Consider the following 27,894-nt stretch of genomic DNA (forward strand, 5'->3'; position numbering starts at 1 on the left):
ATATAGAAAACATTGAAAATCAAAAGAAAGATACACAAAATGTGGAAGAAAAAGTAGAGGATCCTAAGGTGGGGATATCAAGTCAGCAATTCATTGAGAGTATCTAATAATTTTTCATTCTATTGACCCATATATGGTGATCACAGTCAACAAGGACCCAAAATTCAAAACTTTATGAGATGTGACACACAACTGCCCTACCTGTGAGTGCTCTAAATGTTGATTGTCATGTACCAATCTTAAAAATTATGAAGTAATTAGTTTTGCTACTCTGTGGAGAACTGTACAACATAAAATCTGCAAAACATTTGTGAGGATTTATAACCAAAACAATTCTTCTATCATGCAAATCTATAAATAAAATCTATAAACATTTGTAACCCAAACACCTCTTCTATCTTGCATCTAAAATAGTGACAGTAACCTCGTTAGCAGTATAAGGATTTTTTCCACTAGATGATGATGTATCCATTCCCATAGAAGAAGCTTCAGTGACAAAACCAGGTTCCTTGGGTTGGCGCACCATTGCATTCTCAGTTGACAACATCAATAACACAGATGACATAGTTGGTCTGTCTTCCACGCGTTGTTGCACACACAAAAGACCCACTTGGATACATCTTATCACTTCATTCTCAGAATATGATTCATCAATGAGTGCATCCATGAGTTCCAATGGTTTCCCTTCATTCCATAACTTCCATGCCTGAAACAGTTTCAATCATTTTTTGAAATTTGTCAGAATTGAAGACTGAAGTTCACATCAATAAAATTCAAGCTTAATTAGTTCTTATTCTTACATGTCCTAGTAGGTTGAGATCATGGTCGGGGTGATAAAATCCCCAGTTTTTCTTTCCGCTTATTATCTCCAATAGTAACACACCAAAGCTGAAGACATCTGATTTCACTGAAAAATGTCCGCTCATTGCATATTCTGGAGACATATAGCCACTACATGCCAAAACAAGAATTTCAGCATTTGTAAATAGGGTAATGAATTTTCAAAACATTCTTAGAAAACTCACTATGTTCCCATTACTCTCTTGGTCATTTGTTCAGTCTGTTCTGCTCCAAAAATTCTTGCTATGCCGAAGTCTGAGATTTTGGGGTTCATCTCATTGTCTAGTAAGATGTTGCTTGCCTTAAGATCCCTATGGATGATTCTTAACCTAGAGTCTTGATGAAGATATAGAAGTCCTCGTGCTATTCCCATAACGATGTCAAAGCGCATCTTCCAAGTCAACTTCTTTCTAGTCTCATCTAGAAAATCATATAATCAACAAAGTTAATTCTCTTTTTCTTGATCAAAATATGATCTTTATCTATTAGCACTATGCAAATGAAGCAAGCACACAATTAAGAACGATGAAACAAATCAAGTGTTAATCAAGTGTTAAAGGCTCAAACCAAAGAGAAAGTTGTCCAAGCTTTTGTTTGGAAGATACTCATAGATTAGCATTCTTTCTTCTCTTTGAATGCAGCATCCCAAGAGCTTAACAAGATTACGGTGTTGAAGTTTCGCAATCACTATAACTTCATTCTTAAACTCATTGATGCCTTGTCCAGAATTCTGAGAAAGCCTCTTCACTGCAATTTCTTGTCCAGTTGGCAATACACCCTATGAGAATGGCATAAAATTAGTAATCCTATCATATACCAGGAAACATATAGCCTTAAGTTCCCCAATTTGATATTTTGTGCTTAAGGTGTCTTCTCTCATGGCAAATTACCTTGTAGACAGGACCAAAGCCACCCTGTCCAATCTTATTTTTAAAGGAGAACTTGTCGGTAGCAGCAGAAACAGTCTCCAGATCAAAAAGAGGTAGCTCAAGGTCTTCCTCCTGAGTTTCTTCTGTGGAATCTCTATATAAACTGTTTACGCTTTCTGCTGTAACATACAAATTGAACAGAAAAATAAAAGGATAAATTGATTGCACTTATTTTGGCAAACACAAGCACTGCCACTATAAATACCATGGCAGTATTTGGAAAGAATTTGTAAATGAATTTATATACTGCAACTCAATCAATCAAAATTGATAAATAAATAAGTAAACTTAAAAATATATGCCAATTCAATTATTCATACAGCTCCCTAGAATTTCAGTAAATTGTTCTAGCCATGAGATTTACAGCAGCAGACAGCAATTTTTACAACTAGTTTTCCATAAAACAAGTATCAGTGGAGCAAGCAAGCATAGTCCTTTAAATAAAATGTTTTGCATTCCCTTCAGTAGAGAGCAGTGAAACATCAAATATAAAGTTATATACAGGGGAAGCAGACAATGACAAATCAGGTTATTAAGAAGAAATTATTAAGCTAAGCTCCAAATTGGGGCAAGACACAAGCCAAAACAGGCACTTATCACTTCACATATACTGGTATTTTTCAAGCCTTGTCCCACTAATTTGTCACTTATGCATATATGAAAAAGAACAACCATGTTTAGTTTAACAGTCAAGGAAACCTAATTATGAACACAGAGCAGTTAATAACTCCGCCTTATTAAAAAAAATATCCATTCTTTTAGAAATTATTCCCCTTAGAAAAATCATTCTATAGTCAAAGTGACATACTGCAATTTTGTTACACCCAAATGAAATTATGAAAGCTACCGAAATTTTAATTATTGATGAGATGGCATATCCCACTTAGATGCCCCTCTGTCAACCAAAGATTCCTATTATGCTAATGTAAACTGTAATGTGTTAAGATATGGGCAAAATTAAGCAAACAAGAGCTTCAATTAATATATTAACATCTTAAAGATTAATTAAGGTCCAAAAGATTTGAGCTATTTCATCAAACAATTTTATAATAATAATAATACTAAGGCACTTTTTGAGCTGTTTTACCTCTTCTCCATCTCCTTGCCCTTCTCATTCGACAAGTGTACCAGCCAATGATGCCAACTAGAAGCATCCCAGTAACTGAACATATGATGCTAGTGACAATCACCTTCACTCGTCTATCCCTCTTAGCATCTGCAATTGCCTCTGAACACCAAAGAAGTTGACAGAGTGAATCATTTTTTCTAAAAATGATAACCCCATTGTGAGTAGCATAGAAGTTGCTTAAGTTTTAATCCACTTGGGTCATCAGTGCTCAAAAGGTAACATAGCAGACTAGAAAATTCAGGCAAATTAAATATTAACGAGCCACAGATTATAAGGTCTGGCTATGCCAGCAAAGGTCCCTCATCCATTTAGCCCAAGGGACTTATGGTTCCCTATGACACTATTTAGTTTACTTCATGAAAACGAAAAAGCTGCTTTACAATGAACTTTCAGATGTCAAATTACAGCAAGATAACTAAACTTATGCAAAAAGCTAGCTAAATTTACTTATCTTCTGAAGGATAAATTTCTACTAGCCATGAAGTCCATGTTCTGCCATAAAAATTATGATTATTATGTTATCCTAAAACCTGCACTCTGGAGGCTGAGCTGTGTGTGTGTGTATGTGAATTATTCAACTATCGCAATAAATCATTAATGAATATTACTTACCGAGTTCCTCTTTCGCCATTCTTATATAGAGATCATCCCCACCTCCTGAAAAATCTCTCATATCAAGCAAATCATCAAACCACAACACACAGTCTCCTCCATTTCCATGGATATCTATCATAGTAAAAGCCATACACGAACAATTCCCCAAACACACAGACCTACATTCCTCAAGGCTCAAATTCCTACTTGCCGCCAAATGCGAATTATCAGGCAACTTCATTCCTCCATACTTGACAAAGCCATCTCCATTCCCACAATCCAATTCCCACTTCCTCACACACCCACCTGACCAATCAACCCGTGCCCAATCCACAGGTGACTTAGGCCTAAAACCATTCAAACACTCACATTTTGGACCATCATAGCAATTGCCATAAGGCCCACAAACCATATAGCTATCACAACTGTCCCTCTGAAGTGTAACCATTATAGCCCACTCATTGCTATTCTTACTCCATTGTAGGTACTGAATCAAACCATCTTGGGTCACCACAAACCTTGACAACAATGATTGGTCTACAATTTTGAATGTATAATAAACCTCCTCAATGCTTGAATTGAACATAGGAATGAACACAGGATTGGACCTCAGTGCAGCACTGCCACTGAACCTGACTCCATCCCATGGACCCCACCTATTCCTCTTGAGTGTCCCTTTCCTCAACACCAACTGAGGTGTCTCAGGTGGGTCCAAACTAAAACTGAACTCCCCAACAGAGGGATCATTAGCAGATGACCATGATCTCATGTACATGTGAAGGCCATTTCTAAGCTTCCAACCGAGCTTCATATCTGGCAACAAAGTGTCAGTTATGTAATCAAAACTTTGCCAAATATACCCTTCCGAATCACCATTATTTTCCTCTCTAAAAACTAGATTGCCATTATCCAATAGCTGCAAAATGGGACTTTTTAGTACCACGGTGGCATTGACAGACCAAATAGCAACTGAACTATTAGCCAAAAGTGAGAACCCATTTGAGCCCATTGACAGTGACCCTGAAAGCCCAGGGATTGAGTTGTTTCTATTGGCGATCCAGACCACAGTAAGAGGGATATTCTTGTATGAAATGCCCAAATACCTGTTGCTTGAACTTGAACTGTCTGGGCTAAAGAACCCAAGCTCAAATCGTTGCCCAGATGACACCAAATTTTGGCCATCTTTAAGCACCTGGTTTGGTCTCAAGATGTCTGAAACTACTGTTGCTGCAGTGGAAGTTTGTGATGCTGAAGATAACCAGATGTAACAAAATGAGAGAAACAAAGAAAACCCCATCTTTGTTCAAGTTAAAATGGAGGAGTTCTTTTAACGATAATATTAAAATCATAGTGTGTATCATATGGCTTCTGGGTTCAACTTCTTGAGCTGGAAAAGTCAAAATAGACGAAAGCCAGTCGATAAATTGGGCTTAATAACTTCTCTAGAAAGTCAAACACGACTTTATGGTACTTATCACTTGTCAGTAGTGAGACCTGAGAGACGCCAGGAAACCTGTTATATGGATGGCAATGATTCCGTAGCTTTCTGTTAGGTTCTTTTCATTGGTCAACATAAGACCATTTCTCTGTAGACTCTTAAATATTCAATTAACAACTACTTTTGATAGATGCCCACATTCAATCAACCACTATTGACTAATGTCTCTCAAAAAAAAAAAAAAAAAACTTTTTTTTTCTTGGGTTTGATATTTGAATAAGCATAAGTGAAACAGACGGTCTGTTTGGATAGAACTTATTTTGCTTAAATTAAAAATTGAAAATACTGTAGCAAAATAATTTTTAAATGTGTGAATAATGCCGTGAGACCCATTTTTAATGAAAAAGTTGCTGAAAAGTGGAATTTGTAAGTCCGTGAACAGTGCACGGATGTACTATTCACCGTGGAAAAGTCAACAAATGCTGCTGAAAAAAAAATGTAGAAAACGTAAACACAGTTTCAGTGCTATCCAAACCCCCTCTCAATCAATTTTATAACATTTGTCTTTAAATATATATCATTAAATTTTATACTAAAATAACTAAAAAATCATTCAATTGAACTAATGAAATTTTCAAAAACTTGAATGATGCAAAGCTTGGAGGAATAAGTTCAACTCTAAACATATTTGAAGCTATCTTGCTCTAACCTATTATGTGGCAACTAAAAACACATTTCATGTGTAGTTTTAGTAACAAGATTTTTTTTAATGAATTAATAACTTTTTAATCGCCACACAACAAGTTTAAAAAGATAAATTCAAGCTTGTTTGATGTCAAATTTTATCAAATATTTAACAAATATAAGAGCATATTTTACAATAAAAAACAGAATTGTGAAAAATAAAGTTATATCTCTATAACTATTAGACCAATTTTATTTTTTTTAAAACATCATTAGACTAATTCAAATATTTGGGGGGAACTCTTATTTTTAAAGACTAAATTTTGAAAACATTAAAATAATTATATATATTTAAAAATTTTCAATATTTTGGGGGGCCATGCCCCCCTACCCTTCAACATAGCTCTACCTTGAGTATGACTACATTCATGAGCACAAATAGCTAATAATTCACTATTCGAGATAATATAGAGTTACAACAATGTTTATCCATTTATAACAATGTTTATCCAAAATATAGAGTTAAAATACCTCTATTTTGTTTCACTTGTTGTCATTTAACAACTCAAAAAGCCACTTTATAACATTTAACATCTCACTTTATAATACACTCAATATCAAAACTTCTATTTTTTTTACAACTTCATTTAAATATTTTTTCTTTATTATTTTTTATTCCTTTTTTGTTTTTATTTTTTTCATCCTCTCTTCCTCTCGATCTCACTGTTTCTCTCTCACTCTCTCCCTTTCAGTCTCATTGTCTCAACCCAGCAATCTTACCCACTGCCAACCACCAGCCACCACAATTCCAACGACCACCACAACGATCAGAGACCCACGCCGATCAACCACCACAATCCTACCAATTTTTTATTCTTCCTCTCTTTGTCTCTCTCTCCGCTGTGTCTCTCTTTCTCAACCCAGCGCCGCCGGCCACCATACCCACCCATATCACAACCACCACCTACACCCACCATTGCCGTCACCAGCCAGATCCACCACAACCACAAACAACAATAGAGAAAAAAAACTGAGAAAAACCCAGATCACAGATAGCTCCAAACAATACAAAAATCCATTTAGTTGTGCTAAAAACAAAAACAAAAACAAAAAACAAAAACTAGAGGATCAAATTAACTTACCAAATTTCTACAGATCAAGACCAATTTTGTTTAGGAAAGAACGGACTAGAGAGAAAAAAAGGGAGAGAATGAAATTTTCAAACAAGCAAGAATTGAAATAAATAGCTTACAGAGATTTGGAAGAGATAGGGAAGATGAAGGAGAGATGAGGTATGGTTTGACATACCTAAGGAAAGCTTGAGTCGGATGAGAGAGAGAGAGAGGAAAGCTTGGGGAGAAGAAACACGCACAACATATGAGAGAGTGGGAGAGAGAAAAAGAAAAAAATATATTAAAAAGTTTTAGGTTATGTTTGGTAATCGTTTTTGTTTTCTATTTTCAAATTTTTGTTTTTGAGAATATATAAAAAAAAAAAATTTCTTGTATTTTTGAAATCAAAAACATGTTTGGTTAGTTGAAATTAAAAAGATAATTTTTTGAAGAAAAAAATAGAAAATACTAAAATATGTTGTTATCAGGATTTAAACTCTAATGCTAACTCATTAAATGAGATAGATTCATTAAATTAAATGCATGTTTTCATTGACTTTTGAAAATTAGAAACTGAAAACAACATTTTGTATATTTTCAAATTCCTTCACAAATTGAGTTTTGAGAATAATTTTTGTTTTCTATTCATTTTGAGTTGCCAAACAAGTTTTTTAGTCTCAAAAATAGAAAATTATTTTTGAAAACAGAAAATAAAGAGAAAAAACAGTTACCAAACATGCCTTTAGCATCTTGCTATAGTAGAGTCTCAAAAATGAGATTCTACTATAGCTCAATACTAAAAATTTTAAGATTTAGCATATTTGATGTAGGTGAGTTTTTATCATTTAAGGTGCTAAAATGTTTAAAAATAGCATTTAGTATTTTTAGCACATTTGATAAGAATACTCTAACTGAGTTGCTAATAACAAATATGATCTAACTCCAACCATCCGCAAATTATTGAGTGATGTATTGATTTGTATAATATCAATTTCTTTAGGATTATCTAAAAGGATCCGGTTAATGTGTACCCTAAGGACATACATTAAGCCACCTATATTTGGAAATATTTTCTCGGGAATTGAAAAAGTATTGATAGCTTTTTCAATTCCCGAGAAAATGTTTCTAAAATTAGATGGCTTAATGTGTGCCCTTATTGGTAAAATCCTATCTACAATATTACTTTGTACGCTAGTCAAAATATGTCATTTCAGGCAGTTATAAAATTTATGGTATCTTTATATTTTGATTATTAAAAAAAAAAAAATTGTATCTTTATATTTTTCTATGCACGTAGTTTAATGTTTATAGAAGTTTTGGCTACCCACCTATGTAATCTCTAAAACACATAATTTTCCTTCCCATGATGTCAGATAATGGTCGGAATTAATCACGTGAGAATAATCACCAAACAAATGCTTCATGATGCACTTAAACGTGACTGACTCAAAGACCTGATTGAGTAAATCCTTGGGATCTTAAATTCAACTTATAAATTTTGCTATGTGATCCACCAAATAGCGTCAAACCCTCGTGTTTTAGACTTTTAGATAGCACTTTTATACAATTAGTGCTTTATGATTAGGAATTTAACTAAATTTTTGTTTGATTAGGTGTTTGAAAACTTCAATTTAAAAAGAGAAATTAGCAATTTCAAAATGTGCTTTTTCAAAACATAAAATTCAAAAATGTAATTGAAGGTTTTTAAAGTTTTAAAAAATTATTGCTATGAAAGTCTTGTGTTGTGAATAGGCAATTTAGTTGCCCATTATATTATCTTGCTAGATCATCAAAGATAGGTGCAGGTTTGGCACGATTCAGTTCCTGATGATATAGCCCCCCTAGTTACACGGGACACTTTGTAGTTTTTTGTTTTATTCAATAATACAAGACCTCATGGTCTGCTTCCTCAAAAAAAAAAAAAAAATCTTTACATTGTCACAAATTATTAAAAAAAGTAATTCAAATATTCATTTAGTATGTTTTGAAGCCCACTAATCACAGCATTCTCACACCAGTTTACAATAAAAATAAAAAATTTGTAACTCCAACATGTTTTTTTTAATAATACAAATTATTAAAAAAAGTAATTCAAATATTCATTTAGTATGTTTTGAAGCCCACTAATCACAGCATTCTCACACCAGTTTACAATAAAAATAAAAATTTTGTAACTCCAACATGTTTTTTTTTAATAATACATCCCATTTCACGTTAGTTTATAATAATACAACTAATCACATCATTCTCACACCAATTTAAAATAATAATAAAAAATTTGCAACTCCAACATTTTTTCCTTTTTAATAATACATCCCATTTCACCGCCAGTTTATAATAATAACAATAATTTTGTAACTCTAACATGTTTTTTTCTTTTTTTAAATATATCCCATTTCCCATTTGAGTGTGCATTTTTGCCCAGTTTCATTAACACAATTTAAAAATAAAAAATAAATTAAAAGGCCAAACACCAACTTTTCATGATTATTATTTATTTAAAGTGACTCGTTTTCCTTATGAAATTATGGTCCGTTTGGATTGAGAGAGAATGAGGTGAAGTAGAGTAAATTTAATACAAAATTAGTTTATTTTTAGCTAACTCTACTCTACTCCCCTTCACTCTCCCTCCTCCTCCCTTCTATCCAAACAAGCCATTAAAGAAGTTACATGTATCCATCCACCTATTTATAGTTGAGAGAATTGACAAGTTTGAAAAGGCGCCCTCATGCTAAACTATGACTGAGGGAAGTGTAAATGGACATTTCGTTGTAGTCATTATTTTGGTTGTTTCTCGATCCTATATGTATTTCTCTTTTGTTTAATGCTAATTTCTTCTATTTGTGTACACACTCCAAAAAAAAAAGAAAAAAAAAAGTTTTTTCTTAATAAAAAATAAAAGAAAAAGAAACCAATAGTTTTTTTTTTTTTTTTTGGGGGTGCAGACAAAAAATATAAGAACAAGAGGCTGATTATTGATTAAGATTTAAGATTCTGTTGGAGTTTTGATACAAAGCAAAGACCTAATTTGTTTGAATAATGGGTAATTCAACCAAATCGTGTAAATCATTTTAATCAATTTATAAACTATAGGCCGACATTTTTTTTCTTCTAGGTGGTACAAGTCACAGGCTCACAATACTCAATTTTTCTAATCATTTTTATAGGGGAGAGATATAGTCGTAAATATACAAGGGTTGTAGTTTTTTTGCTTGTTTTTTTTTTCAGAAGTGGGTGGCTAGAAGAATTTCAGACATTTTGACCATTATAATATGATGTATATGGTATAGGTTCCTTGGTTTTTCACCCATCCCTTTCATTGAATATTATGAGAGGACTATAAATAATAAATAGCACTAACTATGATCCATTTTTGACAATATCAATACCATGATCAATTGGAAATGTGTTCAAAATTTCTATGCTATTTATGCTGCAGTAAACATCAATCCCACTCCCACTTCAATTATCTATAATCTATAGAGTAAAATAGTACTAATCTCCATTAAAATTGAATAATAGATTCATTTCATGATTTAGATTTAATATTTCAAATCTAAAAGTATATCTAGTGCCATGTTATTTAAAGTTTTATATTCAGGGTCCTCTCCGATTCTACTCTTCAGTTCCTTGTAGTTTATGGCACTCAACATGTCACGGGGCCTCGCAGTGTTGGCTCCCTTCAACTGTCTATAATTTTGGGGTGACAGTGGCCTATCCACGGAACATTTCACTAGCATGAATAAGACATGAGAGAAATAGTTGTTCCCCAAATATCCACACAGGATTTTGCATTTTTATTTCTGTCAACGCTTCAACTGCAAGAGATTATGACTGCATGTGTATGAATTTTATTTTTCTTGTACACTTTGACAATATAGAATTTGAAAGATATGATGTATATTGTATTAAGTGATATAAATTAAGATGGATATCTCTTACAAGTTAAATAAAAGAAGGTTGATTATGCTCAAAACTGTGGGAAAAAAAAAAAAAAAAAAAAAATCACAGACGATGTACACAAAATTTCTTTAGTGTATGAGATATACAAACATGCCAGACTAGACCTTTACCTTTCACTACCTGGCGTCAAGCATTGTAACTGTAACTTGGTTTACTGTGAATGATTCTTCTTGCCTACTAGAAGATGAACTAGTTTCAGCTGGATTTCTTCCTAGGCAAAAACCAGGCTGTTTAGGCTGGGGCATTGTTGCGGTTTCACTACTCAACATCAAGACCACAGATGACATGTTAGGCCTATCTTCTGCTCGTTCCTGGACACATAATAGGCCAACCTGTATGCATCTCATTACTTCAGAAGGGGAATATGAATTATGCATAGATGAATCAATTAGTTCCAAAGCATTTCCTTCTTTCCACAGATTCCATGCCTGCAGCAGCATTGCAAATTCAATTTTTTGGTTAGATATATAGTGAGATGCAATGTGATTGCAATGTCTTATTTTTGCTTCAAAGAAAAATTATGTACTCTCTTGCACTTACATGTCCAAGAAGGTTTAGTTCATTGTTAGCGTAGTAAAAACCTCGGTTCTTTTTACCACTTATAATCTCCAATACTAGAACACCAAAACTAAAAACATCAGATTTCACTGAGAAGAGCCCATCCATTGCATATTCAGGAGACATATAGCCACTGCAAATAATCAACACATTGAAATCAATAGTAAGAAAAAATCAGTATTTAGTCCAGAAAATAATATAGAAATCTTATTATGGTACTCACTATGTTCCAACGACTCTCCTTGTATTTGCTTCTGTTTGATCCTTACTAAAAATTCTAGCCATACCAAAGTCTGATATTTTTGGGTTCATTTCTCCATCTAACAGAATGTTGCTTGCCTTCATATCCCTATGGATGATTCTAAATCTAGAATCTTGGTGAAGATAAAGAAGCCCTCGAGCAGTCCCGCATATAATGTTGAAGCGCCTTGGCCAATCTAATAAGGAGCATTTTGCTTTATCTGGAACCAATTTGTTTTTAATATTATCAATACTGTGAAACTAATCCACCTTTGCAGTTGGTTTTAACAAATAGATACGTCTACAAAGATATCCCAATCAAGCTAAACTAATAAAATGGAGAGATGAACTTACTAAATAGGATAGAATCCAGGCTTTTGTTTTCCATGTACTCATAAATTAGAATCTTTTCATCCGTCTCAATGCAGCAACCCAGCAATCGAACAAGATTTCTGTGCTGGAGTCTTGCAATCAATTTAAGCTCATTCTTGAATTCTTCCATTCCTTGCCCAGAGGTCTTAGAGAGCCTCTTTACTGCTATATCTTCATCTTCTACCAACCTACCCTGGCAATGTCATGCATGCTTGTGTTAGTATTACATATTGACTGCATTTGTGATATGGCATTTATAGGGTAGTATGTTAACAAAAAAATTACCTTGTAAACACAGCCAAAACCACCTTGTCCTAGTTTATTTTCATCAGAAAAGTTGCCTGTTGCTATTGCAATGGTACCAAAATCATAAACTGGCAATTCTAGCTCATCTAAGTTACTTTCACCTGAGTACTCTTTCTTACTTGAAATGACCACTTCATTTAATAGTAAATCCTGGCTTCTTTCAGGAAGACCTGGTTAGGAGACAGTAAGAACATTAAAATAAGGTAGTGAATTCATTTTACACTCTTTTTTCTGATTAATAGATTCTCAATACCTCTTTGCTCTGTCTTTCCTTTCTGTAAGCTTTGCAATAAGTTTCTCTTCCACAGAAAGCAGGCAATCAATCCTGATAGTACAATGACAGTACCAACTGTAATGGCTATAACCACGATTATTTGTTTTGTCTTGTCAGAACCACTTCCAGAGCCCACACTTGCAACATTATCTGAAATAAAGAGATTGGTGCTATTATTTAGGCACAATCAAAGCATCGCTTTGCATTCTTTATCATCTTACTTGATTTTCACAAGTTTTTAGTATGCAAATGAGTAAATTCATGGCACTGCAATAAGGGAAAGGAATGAATGCTTAATTACAACCACAGACGCTCTTACCTTAGGACAATAACTTATATGATAGTTTTCAACCACAATCATGAGCTTGAAACAAGCACAAATTGCATGGTACAAAATGAGAATGTTAGACTAAGTTCATTACAAATTTACACTGGGGCCAACAGCCAACTACTACTATGCTTCCTAATTAGAAATTCACCAACTAATAGGTAGTATTTAGTGCATGAGATTTTTGTTTTTACGGGTCTGAGAGAGGTGGTTGGTAGGTAGTTTTGCCCTCAATTTTAGAGTGACTGATTCCCAAACTCAAATCTATGATATGTCCATATCACTTGAGCAGACAGCATTTGCCATTGCACCAAGGTACTAGTTAGTGAAAAAAATGGAACTCAAACTTTGTGACAGAGTGAACTCATTACCAGGATCATTATATGTTGTGCTATGCAATAGTGAAAATGACCAAACTAACTCTATGGATCTGTTCGGTATTACAGAAGGAAATGGAGTTGTAGGTGTAAAACTTTTACAATAAAATACCTTTAATTAAAAAGGGTTTCAATGTTTAGAGTGTTTGATAAACTACAATGATAAAGTTATTTCAAGTTGTTACCCCTGTTTGGTAACTAAATTTCAACAAAAAAAAAACGTGAGCAATGACAAAAGAGGACAAATAAAAATGTTTTGTATTTTCATTCTTGAACCCAATTAATGTTCAATGTTTATTATTATGCTCTTTCTCAAAATGGATGGACATTAAATGTCATTTTGAACAATAAATATGGACGTTTATGTCAATTACTGTTTCTATTAAAAACTAAAACAATAGACTAAAAAGTTCTAATGCTAAAGCTCAAAATTCCTGCTTTTTCTTAAAGTTGTTTTGTAGTTTTATCAAGGGACCTTTAAAGCATATTAGCAAAATTATCAGGCATGCGGCAATTTCCACTGAAGAAATTTTTTGGTCCTGTATCAATACTGCAACCACTAATAATGCAAACTGTAAAACATCACTTTCAATATTTATAACCACATTTGCAAGGAAACCTACCAACTATAATTTTATATGCGAATGTGAGGACACAAAAGGTTCATCTAAAAGAACTATATTGCTATATTTATGATTGCTTTGGTTGTTTGCTCGACCATCTAAAGCTACTTACTGAGTATGTTCACCTAAAACATAGTTTTATTATAGTGTATGGCAAAATGAAATCTACCGAGTATATTGTTAAATTTCAAAATATCTTACGAAGAGCCTTATAATAACTCAATTAGTTGGCACTTTCTGGTGTGTCCATAACATTTATGGTTCAAATCTCTCCTCCCTCATTGTAATTATCGAATTATAAAAAAAAAAAATGTATTAAGCAGGCTTAATAATGGCCTACCATATGATTATTACAATATCTTTCTAACAATATAATAAGTTGAAATTGAAATAGCTTTACCATTTTTATTGGCACCAATAACAGCATATCATCTCAACAATTTTGATAAGAATTGTGAAAAAAGTTTGTATCCTTAAGTTGATTCTATAAAAAAAAGATAAAAATCTGTAAGAAATTATTGTTGATGGATTAGGTGAACTAACCCGCAAATGGGCCCGAAAAGTTTTTGCATTATTATGGTTTTGGACATAGAACAATTATTACTAAAGCAATGGTCTTAAATTTCCACTTTAGACCTTGGTAAGAAAATCCACTCTAATTTGGCTTGGGCCTATCTAGTCTGTGTCCACATCATTAGACAAAGACTACACTCGGGACCATGAAATTATGAGACATGTTTATCTAATGTAAGCAATATGTGGCAATCCTAAGGGTAGCACAGTTAATTGGGACCATCTTTTATGAAGGGGAAGTTATTAGTTTTAATTTTCTGTTCCCTTTCCCTTGGGACCATCTATATGTGTGTACTGTTTCCTCAAACAACAAATATATATATATATATGTGTGTGCGTGTGTGTGCGTGTGAAAGAAAGATAAGGTAGCAGTAGCACACAAGGTTCTGGAATTTTAGTTGATTACATCTACTAGGCAGGTGGTCTTCACATTGAAAAATATAAAGAAAGATAAGTCTAAAAAAGTAGAGAAGGAAAAGTAGGTCTCTGCTGCTCTTTTTTAAAGATGGGTTCAGACCTAAAATTTAAAAACTGAGAAAGAAAAAGTACTAGCACTCATTCCTACCATGATGGACATTCTAGCATGATTTTAAAAATCGAATCAGACCGACTAGTTCAACCGGTTCAATATAAACTTTATACTGATGGTTCAACAGTAACAACTGCCGATTCAACCAGTAAAAATCGAAAACCAAATCATTTTTGGTTCTTTGAACTTTTCAGTTTTTAAAACCATGTCCTAGCAAAAGTGAACAATAAACTGATTACAAAATCAGATATCAAGGCTAACCTTTTCTTTTATCTAGACACCTTTAATCTTTTTGAAGTTTGAACTATGAACCCCTCAAAGATTAATATAAAGGTTTTTTTTTTTTTTTTTAATATTTAGATTGAGTACAAAATCAGAGTGGTAGGTACCCACAATAATGTTGTCCCCGCCTTTGGAAATTTTAAAGTTTGATAACAGTTTCCGTGGCACAATTTGGCAAAGCAAAAGAATGAAAATGACTATTTTTACTGGCTGTAGCCCAATAAACTCATAATTTCAAAAATGACGGCCCACTATTAGACATAGGAATTCAAATCGGGGCCCATTAGCCATCCAAAACAAATTGTCATCTATGAGGTCAACTTTTTTTGGGTGATCCGAGAAAAAGTTAAACAATCACTTTATTTTGTTCTGTTTATATCACGCAACAAATCAAGGAATAGACCTTCCAAGAAAAAAAGTTTTTTTTTTTTTTTTTTTTTTTTTTTTTCAATCACAACAGTTTAGTTTATAAGTTTTTATTTGTATAAGACGTATTATTGACGTCACTATATTATCTTCATTCTACCCTTCACAACTTACACCTCAATAAAATATTTTATGAAAATTAGTGAAGAAAATCTAGTGAAAAACAACTTTTGTCCCATAATTCTAAGCTAGTTGACTGTGAGTGTTGAAAATCTAGTGACAAACAACTTTTGTACCACAATTCTAAGCAGGTTCATTGTGAGTGGTAGATTCATCATATTGTGACAAAAGTTATAATCAATTGTATGACTATTAAAAAAAATAAAAATAAAAATTGTATGATTTTGGAAAAAAAATTGAAATTAGTGACTCTAGATTTATTGAAAAACAAAATACTAATATTAGGACCAATTCAAAATATCACAACAATTTCATAAAATTTCTAAATTAGCATACCAACTCACACATAAGCCCACTACAGTCTCCCATTTACATTTTTGTTTAATGCTAATTTGAGAATGTCGTAAAATTAAAAGGATCATGTTAACAGGTGTCCTTAGGATAATTGTTAATAAACTATATTAAGAAAGTTTTAACACTACATTTATAGAAAATATAAAAAGATATCAGAAAAATTAATTGCTTTATCATTTTTCTATAAAATGTTTTTAAAAATAATTTCTAAACCAGGACCTTTAAGACAATGTTTAACATTTCTCAAATTCAAATTATTGTGAATTTGTGTTTGTCTTTGACTCCTTGGCATTACCGGAGAAAACAAAAACAAAAACAAAACAAGAGACAGTAAAGTTATCTTAACGGGAACTACAGGTGTACTTCCATCACAGACACCTTTATCACCGAAAGATTCATGTGAAACTGAAATCAAGAAATTCAATTTTCAGTTTAGCAAAAAAAAAAAAAAAAAAAAGAAATTCAATTTTCAAAATATGTGTGAAACAGATGTAACCCTCTTGCACTAAAGGTTCAAAGGCACATGGATTTGGTGTAATCAATGAGTGTGTGTGTGACACAAAATTTCCTCGCAACCCACTGCATCTAAAAGACTCATTCATGATCATGATTTAATGGACCTCACTGTGTATGACCCAAACCACTCTGGCTATTATAACTGGACCGTCAATAACACCTAGGACCCACCAATGGTTTTGATTCTGAAACTGACGGCTAAAAAAGCAATCAACTTGTTTTTGATGAACACAAAGAAAGCAACTGTTCAATACTCATACTCATGATTCATGAATTGGAAAAAAATGATATACTTCCATAGTTCCATTCCATGTGTCTTTGTAGACAAATTGAAATATAACAATACTGTTTTAGACTCACCTAGCTGTCATGCTTTTATGTTTCTTCTTTCTTGTATTTATGTGTTCAAATCTACCGACTGGTGTCACGTGACCCATGTCAATTCTTACATAAATTTTGGGGATCCCCAAAATTTATGAACACAGTGATAATACATAAAACCAGCTATTTTCTTTAAATTTGGATGATTTTATTTTGACTTTGAGAACCTGCAACTTTTTAAAGTATTAAATTTGATATTGATTGCCTTTTAAAAGTTTAAAAAAAATATATATTATAGTTTATGTTTTGTTGATCTTTACAACTACAAATTTAAATTTAAGTAGAGAATCTAGAGTACTGCAATGAAACTATATTTAAGTTTTTTCAAGATAACGAAATATAAATGAAATAAATTAATAAAAATAAGCTCATCAAAACTTTTTTTTCATTTTTTTTTGCAAGAAAATGTGAATTTCACATGAATTTACTGCTTTTATTATGTAACGACAAAAATTCTACACTCCTACTCCTACACTTATTGTTCCTTTGAATTTTGAATCTCATGGTTTCTACTTTCTAAAACTAGTTGTTGTCTTTATCTTTTGTATTTTTGGCCAGATAACTGTATGCCTTGTGTTTTCAATTTGGAAGACAATATCATTTGTGGAACAGTCAGAATATATGCCAATGAGTATGGGACTTTAAAATGTTTGACAAGCAGAACATGTGCATCTCTAACTAAAATCTCATTATGAACACTTGGATTATGAGTGAAGGAAACTAAAAAAAAAAAAAAAAGGCAGAGAACCAGGAAAAAACTAAAGAGGAAAAAGGAAAATTTGAAGAACATACCTATTTCAGAAGCTGCTAATCGAACATAGAGATCTTGGCCACTGCCTTCTGCATACACCCTCATGTCCAAAAGCTCACCAGTCCAAATCACACACCCACCAACTCCTTGACCAGTAATCTGATAGTTAGCATAAGCAGTACAAGAACAATTCTTCAAGCACATTTCCTGACACTCAGTAAGACTCATGGACTTGTTCACAAAAGCAGTTGTACTATCTGGCAACTTCATATTGTTCAACGGCAAGAATTTGTCTTTCTCACAATCCAATGATGTGTTTCTCAAACACCCATCAGACCCATCTCTCAAATTCCATGCTTGCAAATTCTTTGGTGCAAAACCTTTCATACACTTGCATATTGGTGACGCATTTGTGTCACACATTCCATACGGACCACATGTACTATAGGAATCACATTGATCTTTAGGAGCATACCAAAATAAATTCCACACTTGGCTACTTTCAATCCACACAAATCGTTGAAGATCACCGGTTGAATTCATAATCAAACGAGAAATCACAGACGCCTTTTTTTCTGAAAATGAATAATATACCTCATGTTGATCATTAGCAAACTCAAAACTGAGACCATCCAGAGGCTCCATTTCAGGTACCCCACTAAACCTTAACCCATTCCAAGGCCCACTTCTATATACTCGTTTTTGATTGTTCCACAAAAAGATTTCTGGGAATCCATGGAAATCTAGCTTGAAAGAATATGCCCCAGTTGAAGGGTCATTTGGGTTATTCCATGAGGCTAAGTACCGATCCATATTGGCGTCTAAGTCCCACCCTAGCTTCATGCCTGGTAACAAAGTGTCCGTAGGATAATCAAAGCTTTGCCAGAGATACTTATCTGTGTTGCTCTCTTCTCTGACTACAAGATTCCCTGAATCTAAAAGCTGCACAACTGGATTAACAGCTTGTGTTTGATTTGAGGACCAAAATATGGTCCCAGATTCATTGACAACAACGATGCTTCCTTGGTCACCAAACTTGAAGGTGTTTGATGGGTTTGAAAGTGGTTGGTCTCTGTTTGCAACCCAAACAAAAGTTCTAACTGGGATTTTCTTGTACCATATTCCAAAGTACCATCTTGAATTGTCAGGAGTGAAGAAACCCAGCTCAAAAACCTGTGCTGGAGATGAGACAAGGGTGTGGTTGTTTGTGAGAGATTGAGTTGAAGTTAAGGTGTCAACAGAGAAGGCTATGGTGGGGAAGAAAGTGAGGCAGAGAATGGTGAAACATTGGAGCTTAGTGATGTCTCTCATTGTTCAGCCTGGGGATTTTCCTGTGAAAGCATTTGGGTTGGGATGTTGTATTTGGTTTCTTCTATGTTGTTGTTGTTGTTGTTGTTGAAGGCTTTTGGTTTTGTTGGATAGTTAGAAAAGAAAGCTGAACATATTGACCTTTGCCTTTCTTGTCTGTTCCTTCTTTTGAAAAAGCAATTATAAAATGTGATTACAAAATTTATAAAAAAAAATAAAAATAAAAAAAAAAAAAAAAAAAAAATACACGTTTTTATACTGGCTTGGACTTAAAAAGTTCAACTTGGCCGGCATTGAAATGGCTTTGCTAGATCATATCATAGCTAAAAGATGACCTGGCTGTTTTTATTAATGTTAGGCACCTAACTATTTTTTTCCTACACATTGATAAATTATTGGAGGTGTTAAGTTGCGAGTAGTACAAGAACATTTTCACATGGTCTTACTAAACTTTTATCATGCGCTGATCATAATATGCCATTTCAACTGTGAATTTTATGTCACTAAATTTCTTAAATTTTTTTTGTCCTTTTTGTTATTGTTTAGGTAGTCATTTTAGTACAAATGTTTTTTTGTTTATTTTATTTATAAAAAGGGGGGGGGGGGGGGAATACTTTGGGTATAGGTTGGTTCAATTGTCAAAGTGTTTTTTTTCTTTTCTTTTTTTTTTCTTTTTGGTTGTTGGCTGTTGAATAACAGAATAAGGGATTTTGCTGAATCTGAAACTTCATATCTATATGAGGAAGAAAGCTTTAGGTAGAGAGGACTGTCTAGCTTCTAGAATTATTGGACTTCCAATGAAATTGAAATAAAACAAAACCAAAAAATATATAGATATTTGTAATTCTAATTTTTTTATGAGAGAATTTTATTTATAATATGAGTAATGCTAGGAATATAATTTTTGCCACAACTTTTGTCATAACTTATTTACGTTACAAGGGTGGTGAGCGATGAAGTTGTGATCCTAACATTTTCTTTATAATATTGCACATGGTTGCTCATGATATGGCCTTGGATCATATAAAGAACTAGACCTACTTTGAGGTTCTTTTTTAGGCATAGACATGGAATATGCTTCAAATGCCAATGGGTTTTAAGCTTTTAATATAAATGGGATTTTCTCTCCCTATGAAAATGAAATAAAGGATGAGGTCTTATTACCTCTTATGTTTAATTTACCTTCTTCTCAAATTAAAAAAGTTTTAAAAGGTCTTAGGTTAAGAACGTAATAGACTATTTCCTAAATCGTAGCTTTTCATACGTAAAAGTATAAAATATTATATATGCAAATGTAATTAACTAAATATATATTTATATATAATTACACTATTGTTTTCACTTTTTAAGAGTGGTGATACATTGTTATTAAGCAACTGTATACACCGAAAGAGCATGACACTAATATTTATGTGTATGTTTTAATAAGTATTACTGTTTATTAAAAAAAAAAAGTAGGGATGTTTATCCCACATTGGTTATGTGTGTCTAGTGTTTGCTGTTTATAACCTCATTTTATAACTACAAATGTTAGACTCTTTTATAGTTGTACCCTAATTATATAATGTATTATAAATCCGATTTAAAACACTAATATTACTATTTTTGTGTGTATTCTAATAAGTATTATCGTTTGTGCCTCCTCATCCTTCACCAATTGGTCGTTGGATGGATCGGTAAGGCACACGGTCTGACAAGTGGTATCAGAGCCCGGTTATATGTTCGAGTTGTTGGAGCCACATTGTGAAGGAGGGATTGTGAGCGATTTCATAATTTGCTCTAATACCAATGGGCTTGGTCTACGATCGAATACTATAAAAGATTTGTGTCTCCTCATTCTTCACCAATTGGTCGTTGGATGGATCGGTAAGGCACACGGTCCAATACATAATAATAATAATAATAATAATAAAATGAAATGTGACAAATCAAAAGAGAAAATATAGGAAATTAACCCATAGTAGGATATTTATAGTAAACAAAATTCTAGACTAGAGTTACAAGACTTGTAGTCCAAATACTATTAACGCTCTATTTGTTTTGTTGGAAAACTTTCTATAAAGATAATTTTCCACATTTTCCAATTTTTGGTAGCATAAAAGAAAAAAAAAATCAGTCAACGGAAAACTACTTTTAGTTAATGGAAAACTCTAATAAAATTAAGGCTATTTTCTATTGCTTGTTTTCCAATAAAAATATTTGGAAAACAAACTCTCTCCCTCATAGCTCTTAACTACTATATATATTCTCTTTTGTTTGCCACGAGAAACAATATTGATTTGGTGCTCTTTCACTCTTTTTCACGATAAGCACTCACAAAATTGTTTTTCTTGCATACTAGGCGAAATTTCTTTGCTTATACACTAGTAGGATTGGACGTGAGCCTTGACACCCTTGCCAATGAGTTCATTTGTACAAAACTTCCAGAGAATTCTTTAGAGCACCAGAGTTCTAGGTCATTGTAGACAAGGTTCATTCACATAAGAAGTTGGTGTAGAATAATTTAGAGTAGTGTTTATTAATTATTATACACAAACTATTTTACACACTCTCAAAAGCAATTGAAATCATGACTTGAAATTACTAATCTTTGCTTCTTCTTTTTAAAGAATGCCTTATAGGTACTATCATTTTTATTTTAGAATGTACATAGGGCACATGACTTTGTATTTTTTTTTTTTTTTTTTTTAAACTTTTGTGCCCATGTATCATTTTGTTTCATTTAAATAAAAATTTTAGATATTTTTCTTGCAATAAATTAAGTAGGGACTCTAAAAGTAAGCTCCTCATCTAGGTGATATTTATCTACAGTTTGAATCACTACATAAAATCCACAATCTACTAGATCATGGTTATCATAGCCATCGAGGTATTGGTGGTAACTTTTTCGGGTGTCCATTGTGGGCAAGCAAGTGAATGGCAACATTTCTGGTTCCGGAGGTAGTGGATCAAATACCTTTGATGTGATAGCAGTTGTGGACAAACTTAATATTTTTGTCAATTTCAGGTAAAATCTCTTTTTGCTTTGTTTTAAGAGGGGCACATGTATGTACTATATAAATGGTCATTTTCAAATTTTGGAGTCGGTTTGGGCTAATTGTTTTTGTTTTTTTTTTGGGAGAGATCATGTGTGATCTTTATTGCCAAATTTTAAAACTCTTATTTTATTATATATATTATTAAAAAAAAAAATTTGGGTATTTGTTATTAGTATCGTCTTTAATTCTTCACAATTATATAATTTTCCCCCCTTTCAGTTTAATTCACTATGTGTGCTGGTTTGGTTTAACCATTTTTTTTTCATCATAAAAAAGAATGTACGTGTTTTTAAAAACTAAGTTTTTAATGTACAATTATACTTTTGTCTAATTTATTTTTGAAGTAAAATAAACCAAAATGAAAATAAGTTTTATCAAGCAAACACAAGAAGTTAACTTGTATGCAGTCTAAACTTGATGAAGTAAATACCCAGCCAATCAGCTTGAAATATACGCTTGATGCCAGTTTTATGACAGTATGTTTAGTAGATTATAACAGGTATTATAATCTAATAGTTATTTTTATGGTTTAGCTATTCAATAGTTTGATTATGTTTTTATTACAGAGAATAATTATTCTTTATGAATAATTATTTTTTTAAATGAGGAATAACTATTCATCTCTAAAAGGGATGTAATAATTATTCCTTAGTAAGTGTATTAATTTCTACAATTAATATATTTCTAAATAAATAAAATTTTCTACAATTAATATATTTCTAAATAAACAAAACTTTCTATATGCACATAAAAATTATGAAAATAAAAAATCATAAAAAATAGCTAATCTCTCTTTCGAATTTTAAAAAATATATCTTCACAAAGCACTTTATGTTAAAAAAAAAAAAAAAAAAAACTAATTATGCTACCAAGTGAAAATAAATGGAAGAATTTCCCATTCATAATAATAATAATAATAATAATAATAATAATATGAAACGAGACAAATCAAAAGAGAAAATATAGGAGATTAACTCTTGGTCTGACGACTTATGTTCATAACAAAAAAACCCTTAATTATTACATCTTTACTATTAAAACAATGTGTTTTATTTTATAATGAACCCATAGTAGGATATTTATAGTAAACAAAACCCTAGATTAGAGTTACAAGACTTGTAGTCCATATAATATTAGTGCTCTGTTTGTTTCACTGAAAACGCTCTATAAAGATAGTTTTACACATTTTACAGTATTTAGTAGCATAAAAAAAATCAGCCAACAGAAAACTATTTTTAGTTAATGGAAAACCCTAATTAATAAAAATAAAGTTTATTTTCTATTGCTTGTCTTCCAATAAAAAAATATTTGGAAAACAAGCTCTCTCTCTCACAGCTCTTAACTCCTATATATATATATATATATATATATATATTCTCTTTTGTTTGCCGCTGGAAACAATATTGGTTTGGTTCTCTTTCACTCTTTCATGGTAAGCTCTCACAAATTTGTTTTTCTTGCATACTGGCAAAATTTCTTTGCTTATACACTGGTAGGATTGGATGTGAGCCTTGACACCTTTGCCAATGAATTCATTTGTACAAAACTTCCAGAGAGTTCTTTAGAGCACTAGAGTTCTAGGTCATTGTAGACAAGGTTCATTCATATAAGAAGTTGGTGTAAAATAATTCTAAGTAGTGTTTATTAATTATTATACACAAACTATTTTATACACTCTCAAAAGAAACTGAAATCATGACTTGAAGTTACGGTTTCTAAGTTGGACAAATTAGGATTATAAGATTGTACAATCCCATAACCCGGATCGCCATTTTGATAACCTTTTGCCTAACACTTTTCCATCTCATAACTTTACCCATTTGAACCAAAATTGCAAATGTAAACTAGGTTACTTATCTTTGCATTTTTGTTTTAAAGAATACCTTATAGTTACTATCATTTTTATTTTAGAATGTACATAGGGCACATGACTTTGTATTTTTTTTTTTTTTTTTTTTTTTTAACTTTTGTGCCTATGTATCGTTTTGTTTCATTTAAATAAAAATTTTAGATATTTTTCTTGCAATAAATTAAGTAGGGACTCTAAATGTAAACTCCTCATCTAGGTGATATTATCTACAGTTTGAATCACTACATAAAATGATAAAATCCACAATCTACTAGATCATGGTTATCACTTATCATAGCCATCGAGGGCTTCTGGTGTCCATTGTGGGCAAGCTAGTGAATGGCAACACTTCTGGTTCTGGAGGTGGTAGATCAAATACCTTTGATTTTTTTTAAAATTTTTTTTTTAATTTTTTATGAATCAAATACCTTTGATGTGATAGCAGCTGTGGACAAACTTAATTAATATTTTTGTCAATTTCAGGTCAAATCTCTTTGTTCTTTGTTTTAAGAGGGGCACATGTATGTGCTATATAAATGGTCATTTTCATATTTTGGGTTCGGTTTGGGCTAATTATCTTTTTGTCTTTTTGTTTCTGTTTCTGTTTTGTTTTGTTTTTTTTTTTTTTTGGGGGGGGGGGGGGGGGGGTGGGGTGGGAGGGGATGGGGATGGGGATGGGGGATCATGTGTGATCTTTTTTTGCCAAATTTTAAAACTCTTATTATTTTTTTAATTATATATAAACATATTATTAAAAACAAAATTTTGGGTGTTTGTTATTCGTATCATCTGTTATTCTTCACAATTATATAATTTTTCCCCCTTTCAGTTTGTGCTGGTTTGGTTTAACCATTTTTTTTTTTTTCATCATAAAAAAGAATGTACATGTTTTTAAAAATTCAGTTTTTTAATGTACAATTATACTTTTGTCTAATTTATTTTTGAAGTAAAATAAACCAAAATAAAAATAAGTTTTATGAATAAAAATATAGAGATGCAAATTTTTTTACAAAAAAATTTACAAACTGCTAATATTGTGAGTGATTATTGGTAAATGAAAAAGTGATGTTAATGGTGGATTTAGATGAAAACTAATAAGAAGTTAGTCACATTAACAATTTGTAAAAATGTTATTGATGGGATTGACGAAAACACGTTACCTTGACGAGGTCAACGTAATGACGAGGGTACCCCCTAATCACGAACAAGTCATCAACGACGAGGAAAGGAAGGTCATTCAATGATGCCAGCAAGTAACCTGGGCAGTTACGAAACCAGCCAAGCAGACCGTTGGAGACTAATAAAAGCCCCATAATTGGGCTTGAGGCGTTATGAAAGAAGGGCATTTACACTCCAACGGCTAGCAGTCAGGCTTACAGATATAAAACTCTCACATTTGCAGCATAAGGTACGATACTAAGATTCTGAAAATATACTTCTTACTTTCTAGTTCTGCGAACAGCTTGATTGTTCTAACTTTGGCATCGGAGACATTGTGGCAGGCACCACACCGGTGACCACCTTCCTTGAAGAGAACCAGGCGCTAGCAGGGAGTTCCATCTGCCTACTGAAACTGACGATTTTGCACCTCATCAGTTTGGCGCCGTCTGTGGGGACGATATTTTCAGATTCATATCTGAGAGCATAGTTCCCATCAACCCTCTACATTCAGATGGAATCCAACCCAGACTCAGCAGCCTTGGCCCAGCAAGTCCAGGCCCTTGCAGCCACCATTGAAGAACTCACCAAACAGAACCAGGAAATGAAACTATGGCTTCAGCAAGTCCAACAGGCTCAACAGGAAGAGAACCGGTCCAAAGATAACTTGGAGGAAGAAGGAGATAGTCAACGGAGAGGAACCCTTCACAGACCAACTACTCCTGACGAGCAAAACTCGGACCTCCTTCGAGAAATGAGGAAGGAAATGGACGAGCTGAGGAGCGCCATTAAAGAAAAGACAGACCGAAGCGTGGACAAAATGGTAAGAGCCACGGATTCACCCTTCACCGCCACGGTACTAGAATGCCCTGTGCCTTCAAAATTTCGCTTACCTTAGCTTGAGCCGTTCGACGGGCTAAAAGACCCCCAGGATCACCTTAATACCTTCAAGACAACTCTGAGACTTCAACAACCACCTGACGAAATACTGTGCCGTTCCTTCCCGACAACTCTCAAAGGAGCTGCGAGAGAATGGTTTACTAAGTTGCCAAACTCGTCCATAGACAATTTCAATCAGCTGAGTAGTGCCTTCTTGCGCCACTTCATAGGGGGACAACGCCCAAGGAGGCCAGTAGACTACTTACTCACCATAAGACAGGGAGAGAAGGAGACTCTGAGGTCATATGTCAAGCAATTCACCCGGGAAACTCTGGAAGTAGACGAAGCTGATGACAAGGTACAGCTGACGACCTTCAAAGCAGGATTGAGATCCAGAGACCTCGTGGCCTCTCTTGCAAAGAACCCCCCGAAGACGATGGCGGAGATGCTCCTGAAGGCACAAAAGTATATGAACGCGGAAGATGCCCTAGCTGCCATAAAAGATACCGAGAGGCCAGGAGACAAGGCCAAGAGGGAAGACGACTGTAGGGGGCAAAAGAGAGACAGACCAGAACGTCGGAACAATGACGGGAATAGGAGGAAGGACGATAAAAATTCTCGGACGGTAAAATTTACTCCCTTGGTTATGCCTGTTGACAAGATTTTTACGCAGATCAAGGACGAGCACTATCTCAAATGGCCCAGACCATTACACTCATCCCCCAACGTACGTGACAAGAGCAAGTATTGCCGGTTCCATAGAGACCACGGCCACAACACAGAAGATTGCAGAGACTTGAAGGAGCAAATAGAGGAATTAATACGGAAAGGGAAGTTACAGAAGTATGTGAAGAAAGGAGAATATAGCAAGTTCAGAGATGACAACAGGACCCAGCGTGAATCCTTCACTCGAGATGACGACCATCCGTCCCAGCCTCCACGCAAGGTGATCGGGGAGATAAACACGATAACAGGAGGACCATTCTCAGGAGGATCATTTAGATCACTCAAAAAAGCATACCATAGATAGGTGAACAGCGTCCATACCATGCCTCCGTCCAAGCACCGACGAACATGCCAAGACATGTCCTTCAGTGAAGGAGACGCCAGGGGAGTAAAGCAGCCCCACAACGATCCCCTGGTCATAATGCTGAATATAGAAGGGTTCAATACCAAAAGGATCCTCGTTGATAACGGGAGCTCAACGGATATCATCTACTTCCCAGCCTTCCAGCAGCTGAGATTAGATCCAAAAAGGTTTCGCCCTTTTGACTCTCCACTCGTCAGCTTTAGTGGAGACAGGGTCTACCCCAGGGATATAGTGACACTGACGGTGACGGCAGGGACCTACCCATTGCAGTTGACCAAACAAGTAGACTTCCTGGTGGTAGACTGCCCTTCATCCTACAATGTCATCATTGGGAGGCCCACCCTCAACAAATGGAAGGCGGCGACGTCAACCTACTGTTTGAAGGTGAAATTCCCGACACTCAACGGCGTGGGTGAAGTGAAAGGTGATCAAGTCCTGGCAAGGGAATGCTATCAGGCCGTACTGGCAGGAAAGGAGAACCACACGTAGACGATTGAAGAAAAAGAGGAAGACGGGATGGAGACCTTGGAAACAGTGGAATTGGTAGAAGGAAATGCGGACAAGACGACCAAGATAGGGACGACGCTAAGCCCCGAGATGAGAACAAGACTCATAAAGTTCCTTAAGGGGAATCTGGATGTCTTTGCATGGAGTCACGAGGACATGCCGGGCATATCTCCAGAAGTCATCCAGCATAGGCTGAATGTGGACCCCAGCAGGAAGCCCGTTCAGCAACGACGAAGAACCTTCGCCCCAGAGCGAGATCAAGCGGTTACAGAGGAAGTAACCAAACTCTTGACGGCTGGATTCATCTGGGAAGTGTATTATCCTGAATGGCTCGCCAACGTCGTCCTGGTAAAGAAAGCGAACGGA

At 33.9% G+C, this 27,894-nt stretch overlaps 3 protein-coding genes across 6 annotated transcripts; 1 reads left to right on the forward strand and 2 right to left on the reverse strand.

The window, feature by feature from the left end:
• Positions 1–206: 206 nt before the first annotated feature.
• Positions 207–5,056, reverse strand: LOC126727346 (G-type lectin S-receptor-like serine/threonine-protein kinase At4g27290). Of its 2 annotated transcripts, none has more exons than XM_050432947.1 (7): positions 3,511–5,056; positions 2,857–2,997; positions 1,731–1,885; positions 1,408–1,618; positions 1,026–1,260; positions 801–951; positions 207–706 (listed from the first exon to the last, which is right to left on the reverse strand). In XM_050432947.1, the coding sequence occupies exons 1-7, from the start codon at positions 4,787–4,789 to the stop codon at positions 395–397; spliced, it is 2,484 nt and encodes an 827-aa protein (XP_050288904.1). In that variant the 5' UTR covers positions 4,790–5,056; the 3' UTR covers positions 207–394. The 2 variants fall into 2 exon arrangements, with proteins under 2 accessions (XP_050288904.1, XP_050288903.1); XM_050432946.1 differs by having other exon boundaries at positions 1,731–1,888.
• A 5,171-nt stretch (positions 5,057–10,227) lies between these two features.
• Positions 10,228–19,164, reverse strand: LOC126727344 (receptor-like serine/threonine-protein kinase SD1-8). Of its 3 annotated transcripts, none has more exons than XM_050432944.1 (8): positions 17,741–19,164; positions 12,419–12,589; positions 12,145–12,335; positions 11,842–12,052; positions 11,471–11,708; positions 11,230–11,380; positions 10,800–11,117; positions 10,228–10,544 (listed from the first exon to the last, which is right to left on the reverse strand). In XM_050432944.1, exons 1-7 carry the CDS (start codon positions 19,008–19,010, stop codon positions 10,806–10,808), a joined length of 2,544 nt encoding a protein of 847 aa, XP_050288901.1. In that variant the 5' UTR covers positions 19,011–19,164; the 3' UTR covers positions 10,228–10,544; positions 10,800–10,805. The 3 variants fall into 3 exon arrangements, with proteins under 3 accessions (XP_050288901.1, XP_050288902.1, XP_050288900.1); XM_050432945.1 differs by having other exon boundaries at positions 10,228–10,560; XM_050432943.1 differs by lacking the exon at positions 10,228–10,544 and having other exon boundaries at positions 10,610–11,117.
• A 6,402-nt stretch (positions 19,165–25,566) lies between these two features.
• Positions 25,567–26,961, forward strand: LOC126728811 (uncharacterized). Its single transcript, XM_050434581.1, has 3 exons — positions 25,567–25,908; positions 25,951–26,556; positions 26,671–26,961. The coding sequence occupies exons 1-3, from the start codon at positions 25,567–25,569 to the stop codon at positions 26,959–26,961; spliced, it is 1,239 nt and encodes a 412-aa protein (XP_050290538.1).
• Positions 26,962–27,894: the final 933 nt, after the last annotated feature.

This window comes from Quercus robur, chromosome 5 (genome assembly GCF_932294415.1).
Source record: "Quercus robur chromosome 5, dhQueRobu3.1, whole genome shotgun sequence".
NCBI lineage: Eukaryota > Viridiplantae > Streptophyta > Magnoliopsida > Fagales > Fagaceae > Quercus > Quercus robur.

What these genes read in the sequence shown, in the direction of transcription:
- LOC126728811 (XM_050434581.1), top strand. Translation starts at nt 25,567, where the DNA reads ATGGAATCCAACCCAGACTCAGCAGCCTTGGCCCAGCAAGTCCAGGCC. An exon ending in ATTCACCCTTCACCGCCACG is followed by an intron (nt 25,909 to 25,950) that starts GTACTAGAATGC and finishes CGCTTACCTTAG; the next exon opens with CTTGAGCCGTTCGACGGGCT. An exon ending in ACGATAAAAATTCTCGGACG is followed by an intron (nt 26,557 to 26,670) that starts GTAAAATTTACT and finishes GTACGTGACAAG; the next exon opens with AGCAAGTATTGCCGGTTCCA.
- LOC126727344 (XM_050432944.1), bottom strand. Translation starts at nt 19,010, where the DNA reads ATGAGAGACATCACTAAGCTCCAATGTTTCACCATTCTCTGCCTCACT. An exon ending in ATTAGCAGCTTCTGAAATAG is followed by an intron (nt 12,590 to 17,740) that starts GTATGTTCTTCA and finishes TCTTTATTTCAG; the next exon opens with ATAATGTTGCAAGTGTGGGC. An exon ending in AGGAGAGTCGTTGGAACATA is followed by an intron (nt 11,381 to 11,470) that starts GTGAGTACCATA and finishes GATTATTTGCAG; the next exon opens with TGGCTATATGTCTCCTGAAT.
- LOC126727346 (XM_050432946.1), bottom strand. Translation starts at nt 4,789, where the DNA reads ATGGGGTTTTCTTTGTTTCTCTCATTTTGTTACATCTGGTTATCTTCA. An exon ending in AATGGCGAAAGAGGAACTCG is followed by an intron (nt 2,998 to 3,510) that starts GTAAGTAATATT and finishes TTTGGTGTTCAG; the next exon opens with AGGCAATTGCAGATGCTAAG. An exon ending in GGCAAGGAGATGGAGAAGAG is followed by an intron (nt 1,889 to 2,856) that starts GTAAAACAGCTC and finishes TGTATGTTACAG; the next exon opens with CAGAAAGCGTAAACAGTTTA.